Raw genomic sequence first — 24577 nt, 5'->3', positions numbered from 1 at the left:
GTGCTGCATCGCCAAGCTTCACTTACCTAGATAAAATATTATTATTATTAAGCTGTTATATGAACAAATCAGTTGTTGCAAAACGCACATCTGCAGTGCCCTGCAAAATCCATACATTGCTTTCCCTGTACTGATGCCAAGCATCCACTTTAAGTATAGTTCTCCCATTCTGGTCATTCATTTTATATTTGGAAAGTGTTTCAACAGGACAAGCCCTTGATCTAGTTGAGTTCTTGAGACAACACAGTTTAATGCTCACCAGCATGTCTGAAATCCAGAGAACAATGTTAACATTTTAAATCTTAGAATGAATGGTATGGTGTGGGTCGCCTTGTATATGTTCCAAGTGTGAAAAATAAACTGCCTATGCTTTCCTTCCTTCCTATCTTTTGCTGTCTTGATGCATCATTCTACACCCACACACACCATTTATCACATTATCGTTTTTTCTTTATTTAAGCTGAATGCATCCATTTCCCCCTAAATCCGACACCCTGCTTGAAACTTTAACCCAATGCGTATGTTTCTCAGTCTATGCAATTTCGGGTCGTGCCAATCATTGGTTGGCAATTGCTACTAAGGGTGCATGTTCACTCAGATGAAAACTGCAGCCAGTCTTGACTCCCCAGTGTAGTCAAGTATACCTGTCTTATCCCATGAGTTTCATCAGTCACACTTTGCATCTACCTGTGTGCATGTAAACATGTAAACCAGCTCTCAGCTTCATAAGTCGCCTTGTCTGTCTCCTAGTTTTGCAGGATGAGGTGGCAGATTTAGGAAGGGATGGCGTGGCCCATACTACTTCAGACTACAGAGGTGGGGTGCACCATTTTTGAATGCTCTCCATTGTATACCCCCTCCCAACAAAAACACCCTGCCCTTGCAAAGGGGTAGCAAATGCGCTGTCTGCCAGGTGTTGTCAGGAGTCCAGCTCGCTTCAGCCCGAGCCGGCAGGCCAGGGATCCTCATCCGACAGCTGGCATGACCACCTTGGTTGCTGCTGTCCTAGCAGAGTTCCAGTCGCCTCCTTTGCCGCGATGACTTTCTGTTCGTAGAGAGGTTAGCTTTGTTTTAATGTGGAGGAACATAAAATGTATGCCCCGCCACCTGCTATCTTAAATTTGTTGTTGTTGTTTAGTCGTTTAGTCGTGTCCGACTCTTTGTGACCCCATGGACCATAGCACGCCAGGCACTCCTGTCTTGCACTGCCTCCCGCAGTTTGGTCAAACTCATGTTCGTAGCTTCGAGAACACTGTCCAACCATCTCGTCCTCTGTCGTCCCCTTCTCCTAGTGCCCTCCATCAGGGTCTTTTCCATCAGGGTCTTTTCCATCAGGGTCTTTTCCATCTCGTCCTCTGTCGTCCCCTTCTCCTAGTGCCCAACATCAGGGTCTTTTCCAAGGATTCTTCTCTTCTCTAGAGGTGGCCAAAGTATTGGAGCCTCAGCTTCACGATCTGTCCTTCCAGGGAGCACTCAGGGCTGATTTCCTTAAGAATGGATAGGTTTGATCTTCTTGCAGTCCACGGGACTCTCAAGAGTCTCCTCCAGCACCATAATTCAAAAGCATCAATTCTTCGGCGATCAGCCTTCTTTATGGTCCAGCTCTCACTTCCATACATCACTACTGGGAAAACCATAGCTTTAACTATACGGACCTTTGTCGGCAAGGTGATGTCTCTGCTTTTTAAGATGCTGTCTAGGTTTGTCATTGCTTTTCTCCCAAGAAGCAGGCGTCTTTTAATTTCGTGACTGCTGTCACCATCTGCAGTGATCAAGGAGCCCAAGAAGGTGAAATCTCTCACTGCCTCCATTTCTTCCCCTTCTATTTGCCAGGAGGTGATGGGACCAGTGGCCATGATCTTGGTTTTTTTGATGTTGAGCTTCAGACCATATTTTGCGCTCTCCTCTTTCACCCTCATTAAAAGGTTCTTTAATTCCTCCTCGCTTTCTGCCATCAAGGTTGTGTCATCTGCATATCTGAGGTTGTTGATATTTCTTCCGGCAATCTTAATTCCGGCTTGGGATTCATCTAGTTCAGCCTTGGGATTCATCTAGTCCAGCTATCTTAAATAGTACACTTCATTTCACAACCTCATTTCTGCCAGACTTTATGCTGCATGGATAGGCCAAGTCTCTATTGCCTTGGAGGAAATGCAGGCTTTGCACATGCTGCTGGCAGTCTAGACTTGGCCTTGGGGGCATGAACTAGATGATGGTTGCTGCTGTTCCGGTTCTCCGAAATATTTTTGCTCCCACTCGTGCTAGGGCAGGAACCAAAGCAAGATCTATCTGCCCATTCATAGTAAGCCATTAACCTCCCTCCCCATATAACACATAGAGAGAGGCAGTGGTTGTGTGTTGCATTTTGGCAGTCTCTGCATGATGCCTGCTCTGGTTGTTGTTTTTCCCTCTTCTCTCCTCACCCCTTCTCATTAGCTAAGGTGGCTTGATGTATTTTACAGGGGCTTTTTTGTGCTTACTAATTTAATACAAAACACTGCACAAGCCGGTTCCCCCCCCCCCCCCGAGACTGAAAGGAAAGGGATTTAAAGTTGGTTATTTGGGTGGATTTGGAACAGATTTTATTATTTGCACAAATATCATGTCTTTTCCTGGCACTGCTGTTGCTTCTGCGGTTTCTGCTTGATGCTGAATTACCTGTGTTCTTTTCCTCAGCTCCTTTGCTTCTTTCCATCTTAAAAACTTGGCAAGATTTTGATGCATGCATGCCTAGAATAGTTAGCAAGAGTAACTTGTTAAGGTGTGTGCGTGTGTGAAATTAGTTCTTTTTTTCTCTGCAGGGTCAATGAATAGAAACACCAACCTCCAAAAAGCCCCTTATTTCTTTGGGGCTTTCTTAAAAATCTTCTTCTTCTTTTTTTTAAGAAGAGGTTTTCAAACCCTCTAATGCTATTGTACTTTTTAACTTTCATTTTTGCTTCGTCTGCATTGAATCATCTTTTACTACTTAAAACCAAAATTGGGTTTATTGAAACATTTCAATTTTGATTATTTTTTTAATAAAGATGTCGCCATCTAACTTAATGAAATCACTGGGATGAAATGAGTAAAAGTTTGAAGAATGTAATAAGCTCGGAGCCCTGCAGATTTTATTAAATGTGTAGCAGACAGAATGCGGGCACATTTCAGCGGTGTGTTTTCTTTCCCCTTATGTGCTGTCTTGGATCAATAGGGTGTGAAAAACATGCCTTGTCAGAAATGACCTTTGCACTGTTAGACTGACTCTCTTTCGGGCGATTTTCCAGCAGGATGAGTTCTGCCTACACCTTACATTGCCAGGAGTTCTCTCTCTTTGTCTGCGTTTGCAACTCACTTCCTGCCCTTCTCCCGCTGTTTTGGGCAAAGGGTTGGGGCTGCATTCTAATCCCATTCCCCTGCAGTTGGACACAGTAAATGCATTTTGCAGACGGCGCGTGTGCCTGTCAATCTCATTTCAGTGGCATCATAACTTATGAGCGGCACTGCAATTTATTAGCCCAGAGATCTTCTCACTTGAGGAAATAAAACGCTGCCTGCATGATACAGTGTTTGTCAGCAAACCTTTTTAAATGATGGAATTTGTAAAATCCAGAGCCTCTGGATTCCTACAAATTCCATCATTTAAAAAGGTTTGCTGACAAACTCTGTATCATGCAGGCAGCGTTTTATCCAGAAGGTCATCAGGTGCAACTTCCTGCTTCAGGACAGCATTATTATTATTATTATTATTATTATTATTATTATTATTATTATTATTATTGCTCAATTTGTATATCACTTAATGCCAAAGCAGGCTTTTAAGCAGCTTAAGGTAAAGGTACCCCTGACCCTTAGGACAAGGTGCGGATGACTCTGGGGTTCATCTCGCTCTATAGGCCGCGAGAGCCGGCATTTTTCCGCAGTTTCCGGGTCATGTGACCACCATGACTAACCCGCTTCTGGCGAACCAGAGCAGTGCATGGAAACGCCATTTACCTTCCTGCCGGAGTGGTACCTATTTATCTACTTGCACTTTGTGCTTTCAAACTGCTAGGTTGGCAGGAGCTGGGACCGAATGGTGGGAGCTCATCCCATTGCAGGGATTCGAACTGCCAACTTTCAGTTTACAAAATATCAATTCTCTTGCAGGATCCTTCATTTGTCCCCAAAGTCACTTCACTGTTCCATAAGTCCGAAGAGGTAGTCCCTTGTGCCATTCTCTCTGAATCCTTCATCTTCCCAGAAAAAGTATTGGTGCACCTTAGATGTCCATTTCTGTCCTGATAGGACTTTGCGTTTCTGCAAGTTGGGGGCATTGTTTGTTTCCTGGGGGGGACGGGGACATCCAGGCAGGTTTCGTCTATCTCATTATCACACCAGCTTAAAGAGGACATAGTTCAGCCTTTATGACTCTGGGGAAGTCTCCACCTGGGGGGCTTAAAGTGCATCTTCTAAGAGGAGTTCCCACCTTGGTGGCATTCAATCGATGTTTCCACTCACTGGAAAACTGTTGGTCAACTATGTGGGCATCCCCACTTTTCCAAGCCGTAGGAGATCAAATCCTTGGCATGTGCAGAGGCAGTGTTCAGAGAAAAGGTATAACAGAGCACAGACCAAACATGGCTTTCTGTTCCGGAATCCTGCCCTGGATGTGAAGTTCTAGGACTGTCCTCTAGGAGCCCCTGGGAATAGAAATCCTCAGTAAGAAATGTCCATTTTCCCTTCTGTTTATCCCATAAATTATTTCTCTCATTCTTGCTGTGCACTTAAACCTCCAAGATGTCCCCCCCCCCCCGGTAACATGGTATTGTTACTTCATTGTATCTGTGAACATTTTAATTTCACGGCCTGCAGCCTTCGCAGCCTTTTGTTCTCTCTTCCTATGGGCACGGAAGGGTCACAGTCATTTTGGATTGGCTTAAGTCATGTTTTTTTGGAGGCCTCCGTATGTCGGAAATGTGGAGCTAACACTCTTTGCTAATTAAATGGGTCTTTGGGGCAGCTGGGTTGGAAAACTTACCTCCAGGGAGCATTGCCTCTTCAACTTCAAAACCATAGAAGTTTACAATTGGGAAGTTGGTCTGCCGCTGGGTTTTCCTCTTGTTTGAATCTTGCATCTTTCTCATTCCAGCTTGGGGTGAGCCTACGTGAAATGTTGGTGCAAAGCAAGTAATACATATTCCACAAATGTATCCCTATTCCACCCCCACCCCCAAATGGGGGGCAGCGGGAATGCTGATAATAGGCTTTATGAAGAAGGTGGTATGGGACACCCCGCCCCCAACATCCTGTTCTTGTTTTGCATTCCTCTCAGTTGAGGGAGTGTTCAGTAAAAAGCTTATGCTGTCAATTGTACTGCAGTTGTTCTGGATGGCGGGGGACTCGCGCTCCCCCCGACATTTACTTTATAGCTGGAGCCTTCTTAAAATCACTGAATTTGTGCCTTACACCCAAAGACGCCTGCTTGTAGGTCCTAGAGTTATCTGGTTGGGCCCTGGCAAACTGGATACTGGATTCGATAAGTCTTTGGTCTGATCCAGCTGGCTCTTTTTATTTTCTAGATCTTTTGCCATGGAGAAACTGCACGTGGAGCTTAGCTTGCCATGCTTTTTATACTCTTCTAGGCTGTGTTCAAGCCACTAAATTGTGTGTGGCTCCATGCCCTGCGGCGTAGTGAGGGAAATTGATTTTGGGGATGGATAAGGAAACAGGTGACAGTGAAGGCTAGGATGCCTCAGGAGAGGGAAGAATTTGGGGGAAGTATAATGAGAGGAGTTGCATGGAGAAGAGTATACAGTATATAGAGGCAAAGAGACACAGACCTGGGGCGATTTGCAAACAGTTCACACCATTGTCTTCCTGGAAGAACACTCTGCACAGTAGGAGAGAGAGCGTTTGAGGGACATAAGGACACCCGTCCTGAAACATCCTGTTTCTGCAACCTTTCCACCTAAAACAAATGGAAGGATCTTGGAAATAGGGGCATGAATGGATAGCCTGCATTGGGATCTACTAGATATGCTAGGCAGGGATTTCTGAGATAGGTAATTGTGTGAAGTTCCTCTAGATCCCATGCCTTCCCTCCTAGCCTGAGGTTGTTTAACCGATCATGGAGGCTTCTAAACTTCATTGTGTTTTAGATATCTCTCTGTGTGTAGGCTTCATCTACCTAATCACATGTTTTTGTTCACATTACGCTAAAAATAGAGTGAGTTGGTTATTATTAGGATACATAATCTGTTTTTAAAAGCATGCACTTCATGTGTGTTTCCCCAAATCTGAACTTTCAAACAAAGTGTTTCTGAATTATTGATGCCAAATGCATGTTTCTGTAATGCAGCCGTGTAAACGGGATTGAATGCCCATCCAGAGGTGCCCAGAGCTCTCCAAAGTGCATGCTAAAAAGCAGAAAGAAAACATTGCTGCGGTGCTGGAAGATTTACAAAGCAATAGTTTGTTGTCTTGATTCATGTAGTTCTGTCAACTTGCATCTGGGCTTCTTCTTTCAAAGTACCACTTTGGTGGGTGGCTGAAGAGTACACAGGCATTCTCCCTTTCATTCCAACCACAGTTGGAGAGAATTGCAGAAGTACTGCTCTTTTTTGTCACCCCTGAACCTCTTATCAAACAGCTTCATTGAGGGACCTGTTATCAGGTCATTACCTCCTGGTGGTATGGAAGAGATCATTCATTGGCGCATCCAATCATTGCCTTGTTGTACCACCTGTGTGTGTTGGTGTGGATGGGCTGCCTTTCAGCAGCCAAGACTGAGCTCAGCAAAGCAATGGAGCCAATCACCTGTGCTTCCATTTTAATCTGATTTTGTGCTAACTTTTTTAAATGTGGTGTTGGAAGCTGCTGCTGCTGCAGGTGATGGCCTTTATTAATACTGAGCAGCCAAGTATGTGTTGCACACTCATTCTTTTGCAGACTTCTGCACTGTCCCTTTATTGCACTGATCACTTTCTCTGCCTTAGTCCAAACGCTCCAGCAGAGCTGAGCCTCTTTTCAGCCAATGCCTCTCACGTTGAAGCATTTGCCCCATAACCACACCAAACACTACCTTTTCGGGTTCACAAGACCGCAATACTAATATCAAAATTGGCTCATCCCTCCTCGACCCTTTCCGGCGCCTGCGAAAGACAGTTGTAGTTGTCTCCGATGGCATTGTTACAAGCCTCGGGTTTTATTGCCAGTGACCCCACGGGCAGCAAGCCTGTGAGCGTTGCACGTCAGGTTTTACAGTGGGCTATGATGTATTATGCTTCAGTGGTGCCATAGATTAAAGTGGGAGAGGGGGGGGGGAGAGACAGAACAGAGTTGTGCATTCCTGAGACTGTTCTAGGGCACTGGGGGAGTTTGGTCCTCATCTCTGGGCACTGAAATCCCAAAGGGAGCGATGATAAATAGGCAGCCGCTCAGAGGAGATATCGCCAGGCTAGGAAGTTTTGATGTATGGGGAGCGATAAAATGCACCTAGCCTGCGAAACAGTGATTGGGAGAGGCGCAGTAACAGCCTTCAGGTGTCGAGGGGTGTTGATGCTGGGAGCTAAAGGGAGGGATAGTGCACTGTGTATTTAACTGAGTCATAAGGAGTGATCTTGGTTGTGGGAAGGAAAGCACTTGGATTTGGGTTCCCCCCAACACTTTTATATCCATCACTTGTTTCCACTGCCTGTTTCTCCCCATCTCTTGTCTTCTCTCTGCCACTGCCAAATATTAAGAATATGCACACAACACCATAAAGCTGGTGATTCCTCAAATATTTTGCTCTGGCGCCTCTACAAATAGAAGAATTCCCTTTGGAACTTTTAAAGGAAAGTAGAGATTGCTGTTGTTTAGGTGGTGGTGCAGCTGATGCCTTTGAATCTCTCTCTAGGCTCACTTCTGGCCTTACATTAAAGGGAAACATGGTTGAGTCTTGCAAGTCATAGTCCATGTGTTTTATCATAGAACAGAATCATAAAATCTTAGAACTGGAAGGCGCCCCAAGGGTCATCTAGTCCAAACTCCTGCAATGCACGAATCCAAGCTTAAGCATCCATGACAGATGGCCATCCAACCTCAGTTTAAAATCCTCCAAGGAAGGAGAGTCCACCACCTCTCATGGGAGTCTGTTCCATGATCAAACAGCTCTTAGTGTCAGAAAGTTTTTTTGAATGTTTAGTCGGAATCTCCTTTCTAGGAACTTGAAGCCATTGGTTTGAGTCCTACCCTCCAGAGCAGGAGAAAACACACATGCTCCCTCTTCCATGTGGCAGCCCTTGAGATATTTGAAGAGGGTTATCATATCTCCTCTCAGTCTCCTCTTTTCCAGGCTAAACATACCCAGCTCCTTCAATGGTCCATCATAAGGCTTGGTTTCCAGACCCTTGATAATTTTGGTCGCCCTCCTTTGCACACGTTCCAGCTTGTCAATACCCTTCTTATATTGTGGTGCCCAGAACTGGACACAGGACTCCAGGTGTGGTCTGACCAAGGCAGAATAGTGTGGTATTATGACCTCTCTTGATCTGGACACTAGACTTCTGCTGATGTATTAAAAAAAATCAGGAAGAGGAACAAGGTTAATACAGTCATACCTTAGTTTAAGTACGCCTCGGTTTGAGTACTTTCAGTTTAAGTACTCCGCGGACCCGTCTGGAACAGATTAATCCACTTTCCATTACTTTCAGTGGGAAAGTTTGCTTCAGGTTAAGTACGCTTCAGGTTAAGTATGGACTTCCAGAACCAATTACACTCATACTTCAGGTTAAGTACGCTTCAGGTTAAGTACAGACTTCTGGAACCAATTGTGTACTTAAACCGAGGTACCACTGTATGTGGATATCTATGAGGCTGGGGCCTAGTTCTGATGAAAGGTGGTAAAGCAGTATGCTTTCCCATACATTTTTTTTAATGCTTTCTCATAGAAAATTGTCATGTCACAAAGAAGGCTGGGTTAGGATCCTTTCCCTTTGATGCTAACTTTCAGTGTGCAGGGAGAAATGTGTGTGTGAGACAGAGTATTCAGTCACATGATCCTCTGCCTGCATCGTGAAATGGCACAGCCCAGGTGCAGAACCACCACCTTAGTGAGGAACTAGAATTTAGCAAGTAATGAGTGACTAGTGCATTTGGCTTTTTTTAAAAAAAAACCTGTTTACTTATCAAATGCGAGAGCTGGCTCTGAATATCCACGACACCACTCACTGCATTCCCAGCTAAAGCTTTTTCCCCTCTTCTTGACACACAGCACAAGAGCTCTCAAGGATGGAATCACAGTCACTGGTGTGAAGAAGAAGAAGGCAGGTTGAAACATGCTGAAGGGATGACCAGCCTCATATAAGCAGCATGCTTGAGCCTAATTAATGCATGAAGGGGTTAATTCCATAGAGTCAACTTGAATCTTGGCTTCCGGAATTCCAACACAATCATAGTGGCAATTGATATATTGGTGGCTTCGTGGGCCATGAAATAGCCTTGTACCACTCTCTGATAAATCTACCCACATATGTGTCTTTTTATTTATAAACTCACTTCTTTAATCATTCTGTCTCTCTTTCCAAAGTCACAATTGGGTCCTGATGTTGGGGAAACTTATACTCTTCTTCATGAGGCAAGGCATCAGTTATGAAATATCTCAGAAAGAGGATGGTGGCAAGATAGGTGCCTTCTTCCACAGCCCTGCCCTGATTTTCATCTGGTGGAAGAGGTAGCAAACATATTTTGAGCACACTGTGTTCTTTCCTCTCCCAGACTTTCCACACTGGGACGTCTGTGGCTTTGAATCATCCCCGTTGACTGAAACATGTGATTTAAGCAACCAAAGCTTTGGCTTCCTGCTCTGTAAAACCGGCACACACTATCATAAGCGTTTTATTATCTGTAATTAATGTTTGTAAAGTACTTGGGAGCTGAAGGTGTGTTAGAAGTACAAAGCAGCATTATATCAGTCGGAAAGCCTGCTTGAATCCAAAGGCAATTCGTGTACCACTAATAAATCACTTGGAGGTTTATTTTTATGTTTCCACTCAAATTTCTGACATAAACCTTTTTATTTCATTGGGAACATGCGCTTAAATAAAAGCAAACCTCTACAGTTACTAATCTCCGATGCCATATTGCGCGAACGTTTTGTTGAAATGCCATCACCTTTTCAAAGAACCAGAGCTGTGTGTTTTCTAGACATTTATGGTTGAAGAATAAATTTTCAGAGACTGTAAATGAAAAGATATCGCTGAACATGATGATCAAATAATATCTGACACTGCTTGTTTAAGGAAATATACATATATCTTACTGCCAGAGCATTTATGACACCAATAAATCTCATTACTTTTGCCTAGTGATAGAATTCTTACTGACTCCACCAAATATCAGATTGGCTTGAAATTGTGCCGTTTTCTGCATACTGGAGCAAAATCATTTTATTATTTAAGCCAGGTGGTGCAAGACGAAAATATAATGCAGCTAAATATAGGGGTGGGTTTTTTAAAAATATATAAAGAAACTATTGTACTGTGTTCATGAAGCATCACATTATGCTGACACTTAGTGACGGAAATGCATCCAAAATACAGTGTCATATTTCCCAAATATCAATATATTCATTGTGAGTTGAAGCTGTTTCAGATAAATGTACAAACGACATGTCTGGTTGCACTTTCATAATAGTAAGTTTGTGCAGTTTTCCACTGGTTAGCTGTCAAAAAACGCTTGAAACGTTTCTGTGCGGACTTCCTATCCAAACCCCACACATACCGGTATCAGTATTTGAAAACCTATTCTGCTCTTCCTTTCCCATCGTCTCCTCAGGCAGTCTGCTGCACTTAGTAGGAGAGGCTGGTGTCCTTTAAAATTTATCCCAGCCAATGCCGTTTCCAAAAGAGGGCAGGGGGGAAGGATCTAATTGGCTCACACACATGGGGGGGGGGGCTCAGCTGTGTCGAACTTGCTCCATGGACCAACACCATCTTCCCAGTGGAGCATCAGTTCCAAGGGAGGAGATATAGCTCTGTTGGTTAGAGCGTGGTGCTGTTAACACAAAGGTTGCAGGTTCAATCCCCAGTGGTGTCCAAACCTTTTTCAAAGAGGGCCAGATTTGATGAACTAAAGGGCCGTGGGGGCTATCCAAAGTTGTTGACCTTTTTTTAGGATTGAAGTTGTTGAGGTTTTTTTAAAGATTTTTACCCCAGGAAATAAACTGCCTTAGGGGCCGGATTAGGCCCCCGAAACGGACTTTGGACATGCCTTCTGTCTGGGATAAGCTGCATATTCCTGCATTGCAGGGGGTTGGACTAGATGTCCATTAGGGCCTCTTCCAACTCTACAATTCTATGATTTGTCTGACTTTGATGCATGGCCACCGCCACAAGGAATCTGCTTGTGAGTAAATGACTCCCAAGGAGCTGGGGAAATGTTTAAAGGCTGTGTGCAAGAGAGAGAGAAGGTGCTAGTTGGGAGTTTCATGGCAGCCACACAGTAAAAAGTATTGTGGACGCCAAAGGGGGAACGTGGATTTTGGCAGCGAGGAAGCATGTGGGAAATGCCCAGGTAACTAAGAGTACCAATTTGGGGTGATGGTGAGCTGTTGTTTGTGGGAGTGCTTGCTGCACCCTCGCCTGTCCTGCAGCACTGCCTGTGGGGTTTTCAACGGGGAACGGCCCCTGACACTTTGGGGGTTTCAACTGCATGAACTGAAATGAAGTTTAGTAGCTCATGAACTGTAGGGTGGCAACTTAACTGCCGCCACCTGAGAAGTGATACGAGAGACATCTTCAGATATCTGAAGGGGTGTCGCATAGTTGATGGCACAAGCTTGCTTTCTTCATAAAGTGCCACCACCCAGGATTTTAGGAGCTGGTATTCTGTTCTAAATCAGAGGGTTGGGCTAGAAAATTCACAACTTGGTCCCTTTCAAGAACCACAACGCTAGCTGCAGTAGCAGCTGCTGTATTCAATATATGGTCAGTTTCATTCTGAGGGAGCTTCCATTTTGGAGCCAGAGCATGTTGGCAGTTTCCCTTTAAAAATGTTTCCTTAGAAATAAGCATGGAGGAAATTGGCTCGGTGAGGTTCAAGCCCTGCTCGCTGAGCTCCGTCGCCTGCAGCCAGATGCTGTCTGATGGCACCTCAACAGGCCAGGACAAACTGTATTATCGGGGGATTAACCACTAAATAGCCAAAAGGAGAGGTCTCTCCATCAGATAAAGCCGTTTGAGCGGAGCGGGTTTGCTTTCTTGCATATAGAGCCCCTGATGTCAAATAGACTGATTTCCAATGCCTGGTCTTTTAAATAATCTTTCCTGCATTTGCTGCTCTTGTAATCTGCCAAATCATTTAATTTTCCCGATAGCAGAAATGCTGTAAAACTTAGATAAACTTGCAGCAGAAATTAACTCCAAGTTGGCTTGCAGCTGAAACACAGGCATGGCGTGTTAGCTTGGCCTGCGCGTGACTTTTCCTCTTCTCTCTTTCCCCTGCAAACTAATCCTCAGTTGAAAGGATACATCTAGACTACTATTTGTGCTTGACGGAATTGCATGAGGAGAAGATGCAGCCTTTGCCATATTCTGTGACTGCCACTGGTGGAAGTTGCAGCAGGTGGGCAAAGGCTGGAGTAGAAGCCATTTCTGGGGTTTCGCATGCAAAGGTGAATCTTAAAGAGATGCAAGTGTGGACAGAGCCGTTGCTGTGCCTCTCTCTAGCCTTTTACTGCCCATTTCTGTTGCCAGTTTCAGTGGATCTTTGCACTTCTCTGCAGCCTTAAAGAGCAAAACATTGGGGTGACAACTTTCCATTGGGCAGTGATATCTGAGACCACTGACAATCTTCTGTCGATCTCTGTGCCTGTTCTTAGAATCATAGAATCATTGTAGAGTCTGATGGGATCCCAAGGATCATCTCATGCAACTTCCTGCAATGCAGGACTCGCAGCAAAAAAAAAAATCCCTGGCCATCCAAGCTCTGTTTAAAAACCTCCAAGGAGGGGGATTCCACCACCTTCCGAGGGAGTCCATTCCACTATCAAACATGTTTTATCATTAGAAAGTTCTTCCTAATGCTTAGTGGGAATCTCCTTTCTTGTCACTTGAATCCATTGGTTCAGGCCCTAGTCTCTGGAGAAGGAGAAAACAAGCTTGCTGTATCTTCCACCTGACAGCCTTTTAGATATTTGAAGATGGCTCTCATCTCAGTCTTCTGTTCTCCATGCTAAGCATCCCCAACTCCCTCAGCCATTCCTTAGTTTCCAGACCCTTGATTATCTTGGTCACCCTCCTCCGCACACATTACAGCTTGTTAATATCCTCCCTTTATTGTGGCACCCAGAACTGTATTCTAGGTGTGGTCTGACCAAGGCCAAATGAAGTGGAACTATTACTTCCCTTGATCTGGACACTAGACTTCTGTTGATGCAGCCTGGAATTGCATTAGCTGTTTCTTGCCCGATGTATCACACTTCTGACTCGTGTTAAACTTCTGATCTACTAAGATCGCTAGAACATTGTGTGTTTTAATAGAGTCTCTCCTGTCCTCTCTCCTTCCAGGTACGAGTCCTCTCTCTTTGACCTGGTGGAAGCAGTGAGCCAGGACTCGCAGCATCACTACAGCGAAAGCCGCAACCTGAGCCAAGTGCTTGTGCCTCAAAGCAGGAGGTGGAGGAAGCCTGGATGGAAGCAGAGCCCAACTGGTGCCATGAATGGGACCATGGCTGAGCTAGAGGAGAGCCGGATTCTGGAGGAAATCTTTTTCATTTGAGGGGCCCAGCGGTTGCCGCCTTTCCTTCCGGGTGGATCCAAGGACCTGTCTTCCCTTTCTAACATGGGCATGTTTACACATTGGGATATTGCTTTTAAATTATTTGATTGACGAATGATTGTCTCCTTAACTCCCCCCACCCCTTAGAAAAACTTAACACGATAGTTCCCCTGTCCCAATTTCCAAATCATGTCTAAAAAACATCCTTTCAAGCAGACTGACCGAAGTGTAAGCAGGACATTTCTGGGCTCTTTCTCTGCACGGTTACAAGGTAATAACTTTTAAAGGAAAAGAAATTCATGCCATTGTGGAAGGGATTAGTATTTCATTATTGATTTATTTTTTTTAGCTGTGAAAACCAGTTTCCCAGAGCTTCATTGCTTGCTCATACACAAAAGCACATTCCAACTTTTATCATTTTTCCAAGTAGCCTGTTAAAATTGAGGGTGCTACCTATATATATATATAGCTAATGAATTCCCAGCACCGTCTGTCAGATTCTGTGTTGTGCCATTTAACGGGGGTGGGGGTTGAAGATGGGTAAGCAGCAGCCTCCTCTTAACACTAATGGACATTTCTCAGTTAATGAATCTCTTACGAAATAAGCCTCTCTCTCTCTATTTTTCTTTAAGGGTGTATTAGACATAGACTATCTACTGAGAGAGTATGCCCCTTACAGCTAAGCTGTGTGAACAAAATCAAGCATTTTGACAGCCTAACCTGCTATTTTTTTCTCCACTCCTCCATGCTGAAAAGTGCTACAGGGTGAGACCAGCTCATGGAGTGTTATCTCTGAGGTCCCCCCCCCTTTTCTTCTTCTATTTTTAACCCCCTACCCATTCCTGGGCGTTGTAAATAAAGACAAATCAGTAATTCATCCCACTTGCCACTTGTGACGTGGATTCCCCCTTCTGGCTTTAATCATTTGTGCTATATCTTATTTCATTTTGTTTTTAAAATATGCTCCCCACCCTTCCCCAGGAAAACTGCATGTTCAGTTATTTAAAGAAATGTCCGGAATTAGTTGAAATGGCTGCAGTTTGCAGGAATCAACAATCACTTCTTGTCCCGTTTAGTGTTCATATTTTAGCAGAACAAGCCACAGGCATGAATTCATGGAAGCCCGACTCTGAAACTCCCCTTTCTGCAGCTCAAAGGTGGTGCAAAGGGAGAGGGACAGCTTTAGTCTGGGCAGACATCAGTTCTGAAATGCTCCTTCTTCCCCTGGCCTTTGCCTTCCTCTCTGCTTATGTCCACGAGGTGGGCTGGGAAGCTGCTATTTTCCCCCTAAGTTCACAGGAGGGTCGCTTATCCATTGCCTTAATTCTGCAAGTGGAGAGGCGTCTCAGCACCCCATATCAGATCACATGGGGATTAGTTTTTTTGGTGTGCGGCTTTTAGCAAAGTTGAAGGGAGCCTGAAGTTCTTCCACTGACCCAAGGATCAAGTATACACTATAGGAAGAAATGAACAGGTCCAAGTAGGAAATACTGAACTCTTTAAAAATTCTGCAGATTTAGGGCTTCTTCCAGTGTCGCAGTTTGAGCCCTTGGATGCTGGCCCTTAGCGTTCAGGAACGGGGCACCTTACAGGCTTTTTGCTGCTGTTTCTGCCTCATCATCACGGTCTCTAGTTTCACTAGGCAAGATGGTCTTTTAGGGCTGCATATCGCTGACCTCCAGCGCAGACTGTGAGCTTTTTATTATATTTCTGTCATTTGAGCACAGTGATTCATATTAACATAGGAGCTACCCAAAACAGGAGAACGAATGCAACATAAAACAACAGGATTTCTTCCTAAGCTCTCTCTCTCCCCCCCCCTCTCCTTTTTAGACAGTCCCTCATCAGGAATGAATACAATAATTTTCCCTTTTAATTTCTAGCCTTCTCTTGTTTGCCTGGTTTGCCCCTCTGCTTGCCTTTTTAAGATCAACCTTAAGCGGTGCCTTCAGATTTACATTCCAGAGCTCTCTCTGTCAGAGTGATTTTTTTTGTCTCCAGTTCTTAGCCAGTGCCAATATTTAACCTCTTTTAATATTGAATCTAGGATTTCCGATAAAGCTCTTGATAAACAGGTCGGATTAATGCTGTTGATTTTTGTGTCAAATTGTACCTTGGTCATCAATGTCTTTCGAAAGGAGCATTGTCAAGGGTTCAACTTCAAACTCTATCCATAATGGCTAAAATTCATCCATAGGAAAAAAAAACCTGTCTCTGAGGCACTTTATTAAAAATATTTTTAAAAAAAGGAATAAGAGGGTCCAAGAGGGTTGGTTGCACAGTTGGGCCAAGCACTCCAAATTCAATTGTTCAAAAGTCCATGCAGTCAGTTAGGGTGGCTGCCATTTTAGTGTACAGATGGCAGCTTGTGGGATTCAGTGGAGACACTGCATAAATCCTTGCCTTTGTGCACATGTGAGCAGCATCAACCGGGAACTTTGTCCATTGTCCAATCAATCTGCATAACCTGCGTAAGTGAGGATACCCACCAAGATGTCGATGGCTGAATGTGGCTAAGCAAGGGGAAATGCATGAAGGCTGGGCAAGGTGAGATGTCTTGTCTGCACATTTCCCAGCATAATTTGGAGACACTGCACATTGACAGCACAATATGGGAAATGCCCCATTCAGGCGCCGTAGTGTCTGCACGTTCACTATGCCGACTGCTTCGTATGTACACCCTCTGCACAACTTGCAATCCTTTCTGGAAGCCAAAGGCATTTTGTCACAAGGCTTTATAAAGCTGAAGTTGTTCAGAATAGTTACAGCTTCAGAGGAAAAGCAGGTAGGGGGAAATCAGTGGCTGTCAAAGACCAAAATCAGCAGTTGCGGGTGGAAATTGTTTTTCCCCCCTGTCTGCTCAAGCAATAGAAGAGAATTGAAACTTAAACTAGCCCAGGAAGTCTCAGAGTGCTGTCCATGTGCAGTTTAGTTCCTGTAGCTGAAAGCACCAACCAGGGACAGCAAAGTGCAAGGGGAAGGACTCTGTCCAAGATTTACTCCACGTAAATCTTGCTGGGTGGAATCAGAATGGTCTTGGAGCAGCTATTCTTGTGCTGGGTGTTGAGTCTTCATGCGTTGAGTCTTGGTTCTGCCACAAATGGCCTGTTGTTGTTGTCGACGTCGTCTTTGTCTCCCCCCAACACACATGTGCACTTTGTAAGAAATGGATCTGTAAAAACAATCACCCCTCCAAAATACTTATTGGGTTATGTTTGGTAAGTACTACCTGAGACTTGATTGGATCTTTAAAAATAAACACATGCAATGTTTTAATTTAATAAATTATCAAGGTGGATTTCCCCCCTTTCTTATCTGTCTCGTTTCTTTATTTCTTGCCTCGTTTTGTGAGTTGGCATGTCGTGCGGAATTTCTGGATGTTTTCTCCCCCTCCCTTTGTGTTGAAGCACACACGTCCAGGCAGAGGAAAGTTGGCAGATACTTTGGACTGTTTTTTTAAAAAAAGAAAGAAAAAGAAAGAAAGAAAATGTTTCATCTTCTTTGTTGGGCCCCCAACTGACAAACACACCGAACAACACACTGGGCCAAGCAACGTTGGAAACGCCGGAGGCAAAAGTTGCTTTTCTTGAGATGCAAGCATTCAAAGCCCATCTCAGTTTTGTGTGTTATATCTGTCCAGGCAGCAGATGGTAGCCTGATAAAGTTAAGGGTCCTTCAAAGCAAAGGAGCAGGAGGGTGTAAACGGGTGGGGGAAGCTGCCTAAATGGGATTGCAAAGCGGGCGGCTTTCCCGAGTGACAGGACAAGAAAACGCCAGAGGCAATGTTGTGAATTAGCGCCGGTTCACAAAGGCACCCTCATCATTACTTGACAATAGCTATGATTCTAGGAATTCTTCCAAGGATTGAGGCATCAGGAGACCCTCGTGGGGCAGATACCCTTGGGAGATCCTCTCCTTTGGGAGGTGGGTGGTTTTGCCCTCTCCAGCTGGGTGATGACAGTCTTGTTCACGCAGTCTTTTATAGGACTAGCCTTGGTATTTAGAATAGGGACACCTGCCATGTCTCCTTTGAGGAAATGGTCATCGTCATGGATCGTCCTGGTGCCTGCAGGCACACATAGAATTGTAGAGTTGGAAGTAACCCCACACAATGCAGGAATCTCAGCTAAGGCATCCATGATAGATGGCCGTCCAACCTCTGCTTTAAAATCCTCCAGGGAAGGAGAGCCCACAAGCTCTCGAGGGAGACCATTGCACTATCAAACATGCAGACACAATTGTCCTTCTTGGTGCCCACATCTCCTGATGCTGAAATTTGACTCGAAAGAAGCATTCCACTGTTAATAGAATGGGAGGTTTTTAAGAAGAGGTTGGATGGTCCTCTGCATTGCAGGTGGTTGGACCAGTGACCATTGGGAATCCCTTCCAACTCTCCAATTCTGTGTTTCATGAGAGATGGTGCCACATTTAACATGGCAGCTAGTTTTGCCCAGAGAGGGAAGGACATCTCCTCCTCCCTCCTCCTCCCTATTGCTGGGATGCACTTCTGAGCCGCCTGCTGAGGGTGCAGTAAACTTACCCGGAGCTATATTGATTTAAGACTGTTCACTTTTGTATATATAACTTTGGAAAATGGCAAACTATATTAATTTGCTGTGTTTTTCCAAAGGAAAATTATTTATCGGGAGGCCTTCTTAGCTCGAGTGCTTGGGGCCTTAAATCATCATAATAAATTTGCGCTATTCAGGCTTTCTTACATTGTAATAAATTTGTTTTAAACATGAATGAGAAGATCCATGATTTCTTTAATATACTGTTATGTATTTCCTTTCAAAATGACATGGCTCACTACATCAAGCCAGAGAAATAATAGCGGGAGATTTACAGTACTTAAAAATAACTTTGCCAGGGATTGTGACATGTTAACCAACTCCCCAGACGGGGCTTTGGGGAGCTGCTCCTCCCCCCATGCCCTCTGCAGTCTTAAACTTTGAGCAGCATGCTGGGGGGGGGGGGGCTCCACTTGGTGAGGCTGGATGTCTGCTGCACTGTTGGTATTCCAAAAATATTCCCCGACCTACCTTTCCATTGCCATTCGCAGCACTCTTAAGCCGCCTGAAGCTCTCTCAAGAAGATTTCCCCTTGCTGCTTAATTTGCCTGGAACTCCAATGCGACCCTTCCCAAACATCTGATCTTTATTTCTTTCTTCCAGGGATATTCTTTCTTCCAGGATCCTCTCATGTTCTTCATTTGCTGTTCCCAGGATGACTTACAAAAACGCAGGGGGAGGGGATGAATTTTTTAAAATGCAAAAAACGGTAAAGTCATGCAAAACCCACGCATTCAACCCCAAATACAGTAGATCATTGCATTGAAGGCCTGTGTTTTCCCCCCAGTGCTTTTTCCTGGAACTGAAATTACAACATGCCAGGCGAGCCTCCCAGGATACAGCGTTTCAGAGCTGGGGTGCCACCATTGAGAAGGCCCTTTCCCTAGTTGCTACCTGCTGTGCTTCAAGATCAGGGATTAGACACATTCATGAAAGAGAGGGCAATTGATGGCTTCTAGCCAGAATGCATCCACAGTCGGAGGCAGAAATGCTTCCGAATGCCAGTTGCTGGAAACCACAGGAGGGGAGAGGGCTCTTGTGCTTGAATCCTGCTTTCAGGTTTGCCACAGGGATCCAGCAGGATCCTCTCATGTTCTTATCAAGGTCCTTGCATATGGGAAGGTACTGGTGGAGACAGGCGGTACCCTGGTCCCAATCCATGAAGGGCTTCCAAGGACCAAACCACTTTGGGTGGAATCCAGCAATGGGCCAGGAAATCAGTGCAGCTGGCAAAACGCCGGCATGATCTGATCATGATCCCTGTTCCCAGTCCGCAACCTAGTGCAAATCTTTGCACAAAACCTAACTTTCTGTGAATGCTTCGGCACAACCTCAGCACAGCACAGACTTGAGCACGTGCAACTCTCACCTGATCACGTTGATCCATTTCCCCTCATGCCTCTGCGCACAACTAGGTTTCCCTAATCACGAAGAAATCCCACAAGTTCTCAGCAGGTATCTCCTCTTCAGACAAGCACCTAAGATGTCGATGGCATTGGGTGGGGCTATCGGGGAACTTAACGGGGCACTGTTGAGCACAGCTCCACACCGTCTAAATTACATGGAGAAAACGAAGCAGAAATTGGGGTTCAGTAGCTTGGAGAATGCCGCGCACGTTGCTCTGGACCTCAAGTAAATTTTATTACTACTCTTGTTTTGGCCTTGACAGGTACAATGCGATCCTCTGTGTCTCAAGGCCTGACTTAGCACGCCATCCGCTAAGCTGTCATGATGAAAACCTGACAGCCAGAAACACCTGCTTGACCTTTAAGTCATAAACCCCTCATGCTTAAACAGAACATATTTATCTGCAGGGCGGTGTGAAGGTTGTGGTCGGCGGTGGGCTGGGCTGGTGTCTGCGGGGAGGTTTTGAGCTCCCATTCTGGAGATTACAGGATCTGGTTGGGGAGCGAGTCCATGAAAAAGGAGGGGTAGGGTCAGGGCCATCTTAAGTATATCTGGCGCCATGGTGCGACAGATCCCTCCGGCGCCCCCGCCCTGCCCCGTTGCCCAGCGCGATGGGCGGCCAGAGCTGCGCGGCCGGAGCTGGGCGGGCAGGCACCTTGGCACCTTGCGTCACCCAGCCTGGCCGTAGGGCCGGCCCTGGGTAGGGTTGACATACTTCAAAGAGTGAAAATCTGCACACAAAAGTTGTTGAGGGTTGGTTGGTTGGTTGGCTTGTTTATTAGCAAGATCTCAAGATGGCAGCAGATATGGGCTGCCATTTGGGTGGACGCCACTTTTTGACGGACGTATCGCATATTGCAGCCCTATGCAGGAGTGGATCTGGATCCCTGCAATTAACTTGGAGCCAAAGCCCTACTCAGTCTGGATTCCTGTTCCCCATAGCGGCCAAGCCAGTGCATCTGGGTGGTTTACAAGCAGCAGTGCAGCAGCAGACCCCGCTGCTTACGTTCCCAAGCCACCAGAGCTCCCTGCATGGTCTCTGCTGCCCCCAACCAGCTCCATCAGATCTCTCTCCTCCGTTTGTTACCTGTGGGCAGCCATTCCATCAGAGAGAGAGAGAGAGGAAGCAGGGAGTTCGTTCCATCACCTTTGCAGGAGGACCAACTCCACCAGGCACCTCCTGCCCCAAAGCTGTGCCAGCTGGTCATTATGGGAACAACTGTTTAGAGACTGGTGTCTGCGTTTCTGCAGAAGTGACACATAATTCTTGTTCTGTGCTTGCAAGGAGTAAGTCCTTCTGGGTGTCAGTATCTGCACTTTGGAACTCCCTGCCCATTGGCATTAGGCAGACATCTCTGCAGTGTTTTCTGCACCTGCTAAAAGCTTTCTGTTTAAGTGACCCTACCCAGACCTGTACATTTCACAGGGGATTTCAGGTTTCCCCCCCCCAAAACAGCTGATTTTATTGTGAAATACTTTTAGTCTAACTTTATTTTAATGGCTGGGGTTTTTTGTAGTTTTAATGTACATTTTGTATTCTGTGTAAACCGCTTAGAGGCATTGATGATTAGGCAGTACCATGCCCTCCAACATTTCTCCGATGAAAATGGTGACTCCCCCCCCCCCCATTCCATAATGACAATTTTACTATTTATACCCCACACATCTTAATGGGTTGCCCCAGCCACTCTGGGCAGCTTCCAACATCATTAAACATTTTTTAAAAATACCCTTCCCTATACAGGATTGCCTTCAGATGGCTCGAGGGTCAGATAACTCCATACCCTCCAACATTTCTTCAGTGAAAATAGGGACAGCCTAAGGGAAAGTGGGACATTCTGTGATCAAATCAGAAATCAGGACGTCTTCTCTAAATCAGGGGCATCCTTGGAAAATAGGGGCGCTTGGAGGGTCTGCAGTAGATGAATGCTGTTAAATAAAACTATATAAATGTTCAGATCCACCTTCATACGAGAATAAATGAGCCCCTGAGATTTGACACTGTATGAGACTTCTGTCCCAGGAGGTTGGACTAAGTGACCCTTTGTGTCCTTCCCACTCTACAATTCTGATTCTATGGAAATAGAATCTACCCTGCTCTGAAGGGTGGTTCTCGAACCAATGGCTTCAAGTTAAAATAAAAGAGAAAAACTTTCTGGCTTTAAGAGCTGTTTGACAGTGGAACAGTCTTCCTCGGGAGGTGGTGGACTCTCCTTCCTTGTGGGTTTTTAAGCAGAGGTTTTTAAGCATCCGTCATGGATGCTTTAGTTGAGATTCCTGCATTGCAGGGGGTTAGACTAGATGACCCTCGGGGTACCTTCCAACTCTCAGATTCTATGAAAATTGTGGTTCCAACCCACTGGGAATGTGTACCATCATGAGACTCCTTGATCCCAAGGGAAAGTGCACAGCCTCATACTTGGGGCCCCATTCCCTCCGGTGGGGCTTGAAGGAGAGAACATTCCCGGCCAAGCAGGGCTTGCAATTGCCCGGCCCTGCCTGCAAAAGACAGGTGCTTGTTTCGGATGCCACTTTCCAGAACGAGGGCTTGCTGACGCTCTCCCCGACGGCTGGCAGAAAGTTTGGGGAAGTCATCCAACCCTTCGCCAGAGCCATGCTCCTGCGCTTGCTGGTCTGGAAAATTGAAATACGTGGGTTGTGTAGGATTTAGAGTCAGGTATTAACTTGAGGAGAAGAGATTTGACTTCCAGAGAGCAGTGGCTGTATCCAAAAGCGATTCATGTGGACACGCTCAGAGCTTGGCATGGCGTGGGGAAGCTGTTTGGAGAGGGCTGCGGCCGGCCTGCTATCGACAAGCCCAGGGAAAACCTCCAGCAGCGCTTCGGCACGAATCTCCTTAGCAACTTGCTGTGCTGTTGGCAAAATCCTCTGGGCAGCCAGGGCAGAGCCCTTCCTGCGGAGCAGAGCGGATGAGAGAGAGCCAGCCTTGCGTGGTGCTCGGTGGTAGAGCGCAGGCTTTGCATGCAAACAGGCCGAGGTTCAACAGGCGAGGGAAAAGCTCCTGCCTGAGCCCCCGGAGGGACCGATGCTACGCCGTGTAGAGCCTGAGTGAGATGGAGCAGGGGGCTTGACCCCACTGCGCTCCTCGCAACAGCCCCACCACAGTTTAAAAGTTCACCCACCGTCTCCCACTGAGCTCCTCAGCCAGAGCGAAGCGGCAAAAGGTCATTCAAAGGTAGCTCCGTGCAGCTTGTCAATGGTTGCATAAAATCATCCCGGTTCTGTCAGCTATATTTGGAGAGCATGCCCCCCCTCCACCATCACCACCCCTTGCTGCCTAGTGTGCTCTGCCTAGGTGGGGAATCAACCTCCCTTCTGCTTTTTTCCCTTCTTCCAGAAGAGGCTATGCATGGAAAATAACCAAGCGTGGACCCGGTCGATGCGTGTGACACATCTCCTGCAAATAAAATGGAAGATGGAGCACTTTAATAATAGGAAGAAGTTGCTAACAAAGTTTGCCGCTGCCCGTAAAGATTCAGCTGGAATTATTCAAAACGAAACATTTATTTAATTAAGCAAGTCCTTATTAACCACCTCTGGCCTGCGCCCTTCCTGGACTTTTGCTCCCTCTCTTGTTGCTGAGTCCGCCATCCCTTTGGTCTGTATTTCCCCTCTGTATCTCTGAGCCGTTCCTGCAGTCAGCTTTTCTAACTCTTTTGCTGATGCACTGAACTCAAAGCAGCACACATGAATCTCCCCATGCACAAACACATAACACCGGTCCTGAGAGATCTACACTGGCTCCCAGTACGTTTCCGAGCACAATTCAAAGTGTTGGTACTGACCTTTAAAGCCCTAAACGGCCTCGGTCCTGTATACCTGAAGGAGCGTCTCCACTCCCACCATTCAGCCCAGACACTGAGATCCAGCACCGAAGGCCTTCTGGCGGTTCCCTCATTGCGAGAAGTGAGGTTACAGGAAACCAGACAGAGGGCCTTCTCGGTAGTGCCACCCACCCTGTGGAATGCCCTCCCAGCAGATGTCAAGGCAATAAGTAACTATTTTACTTTTAGAAGACAACTGAAGGCGGCCCTGTTTAGGGAAGTTTTTAATGTTTAATGCTGTACTGTTTTAATATTCGGTTGGAAGCCGCCCAGAGTGGCTGGGGAAACCCAGCCAGATGGGCGGGGTATAAATAATAAATTATTATTATTATTATTATTATTATTATTATTATTATTATTATTATTATATTGTTGTATCCTCACAAGAGGCCTGTGGGGTAGGCTCTGCCGAGAGATGGCAACTCACTCAGGGTCACCCAGGAAGCTTTGGGCATAAACCAGGATTCGAATCTGGGTCTCATCAGTCCAGCACTGCAGGGGGACGGAGCCAGCAACTGTTGTCTCCTATTTAATGATTTTTTAAAAGTATTGTTTTGTATTTTAATTGCACAGACGGCACTTTGTCTGAAAAGGCAGCATGCACACATTTATTATCTAACAGGTTTAGGGTCATGTTATTGCAGATTCTTTCCGTGTGTGTGTGAGTCTGAAACTCTGTATTTCATTTTTTAAAAAAACCAAAACTTTGCACTATGTTACCTCTGGGTACCTATTCTCGAAATGGCATTGCTTTCAGAAGTCTCTGTTTTGTTTTTTTTAACCAATAAATTTTTATTGATTTTCCATTTTCAGCAACTTATACATTACATATTAGTCCAAACAATACATAGCTGTCTCCAGCTCGGACTTCCCCCCACCCCACCAGCAGGTATATTAGTTCTCACTTCTCGCGTATTTCAACTATTCTCGATAATCAACAATGAAGAATTTAACTCATTACCGCCAACGTTTTCATTCCATTATAGTTCTTTCTTGCATATTCTACAAGCTTACTCCATTCTCTATGGAATTTCA

The 24577-nt window shown here is 45.5% G+C and overlaps 1 protein-coding gene across 8 annotated transcripts in view; it reads left to right on the top strand.

The window, feature by feature from the left end:
- Window positions 1–17029, top strand: part of KIAA1328 (KIAA1328 ortholog) — a 200859-nt gene extending 183830 nt beyond the window's left edge. For all 8 annotated transcript variants that reach the window (XM_088652812.1, XM_035100609.3, XM_035100608.3 and 5 more), the window contains one exon: window positions 13509–17029. In XM_088652812.1, the coding sequence (XP_088508938.1) occupies window positions 13509–13719 (211 nt within the window). In that variant the 3' untranslated portion in view covers window positions 13720–17029. The remainder of the gene's footprint in view (window positions 1–13508) is intronic.
- Window positions 17030–24577: the final 7548 nt, after the last annotated feature.

Source organism: Zootoca vivipara, chromosome 10 (genome assembly GCF_965207765.1).
Source record: "Zootoca vivipara chromosome 10, rZooViv2.hap1.1, whole genome shotgun sequence".
In the NCBI taxonomy this organism is placed as follows: Eukaryota; Metazoa; Chordata; class Lepidosauria; order Squamata; family Lacertidae; genus Zootoca; species Zootoca vivipara.
The sequence above is the reverse complement of the archived record's forward strand: the minus strand, read 5'-3'. Positions and strand labels throughout refer to the sequence as shown.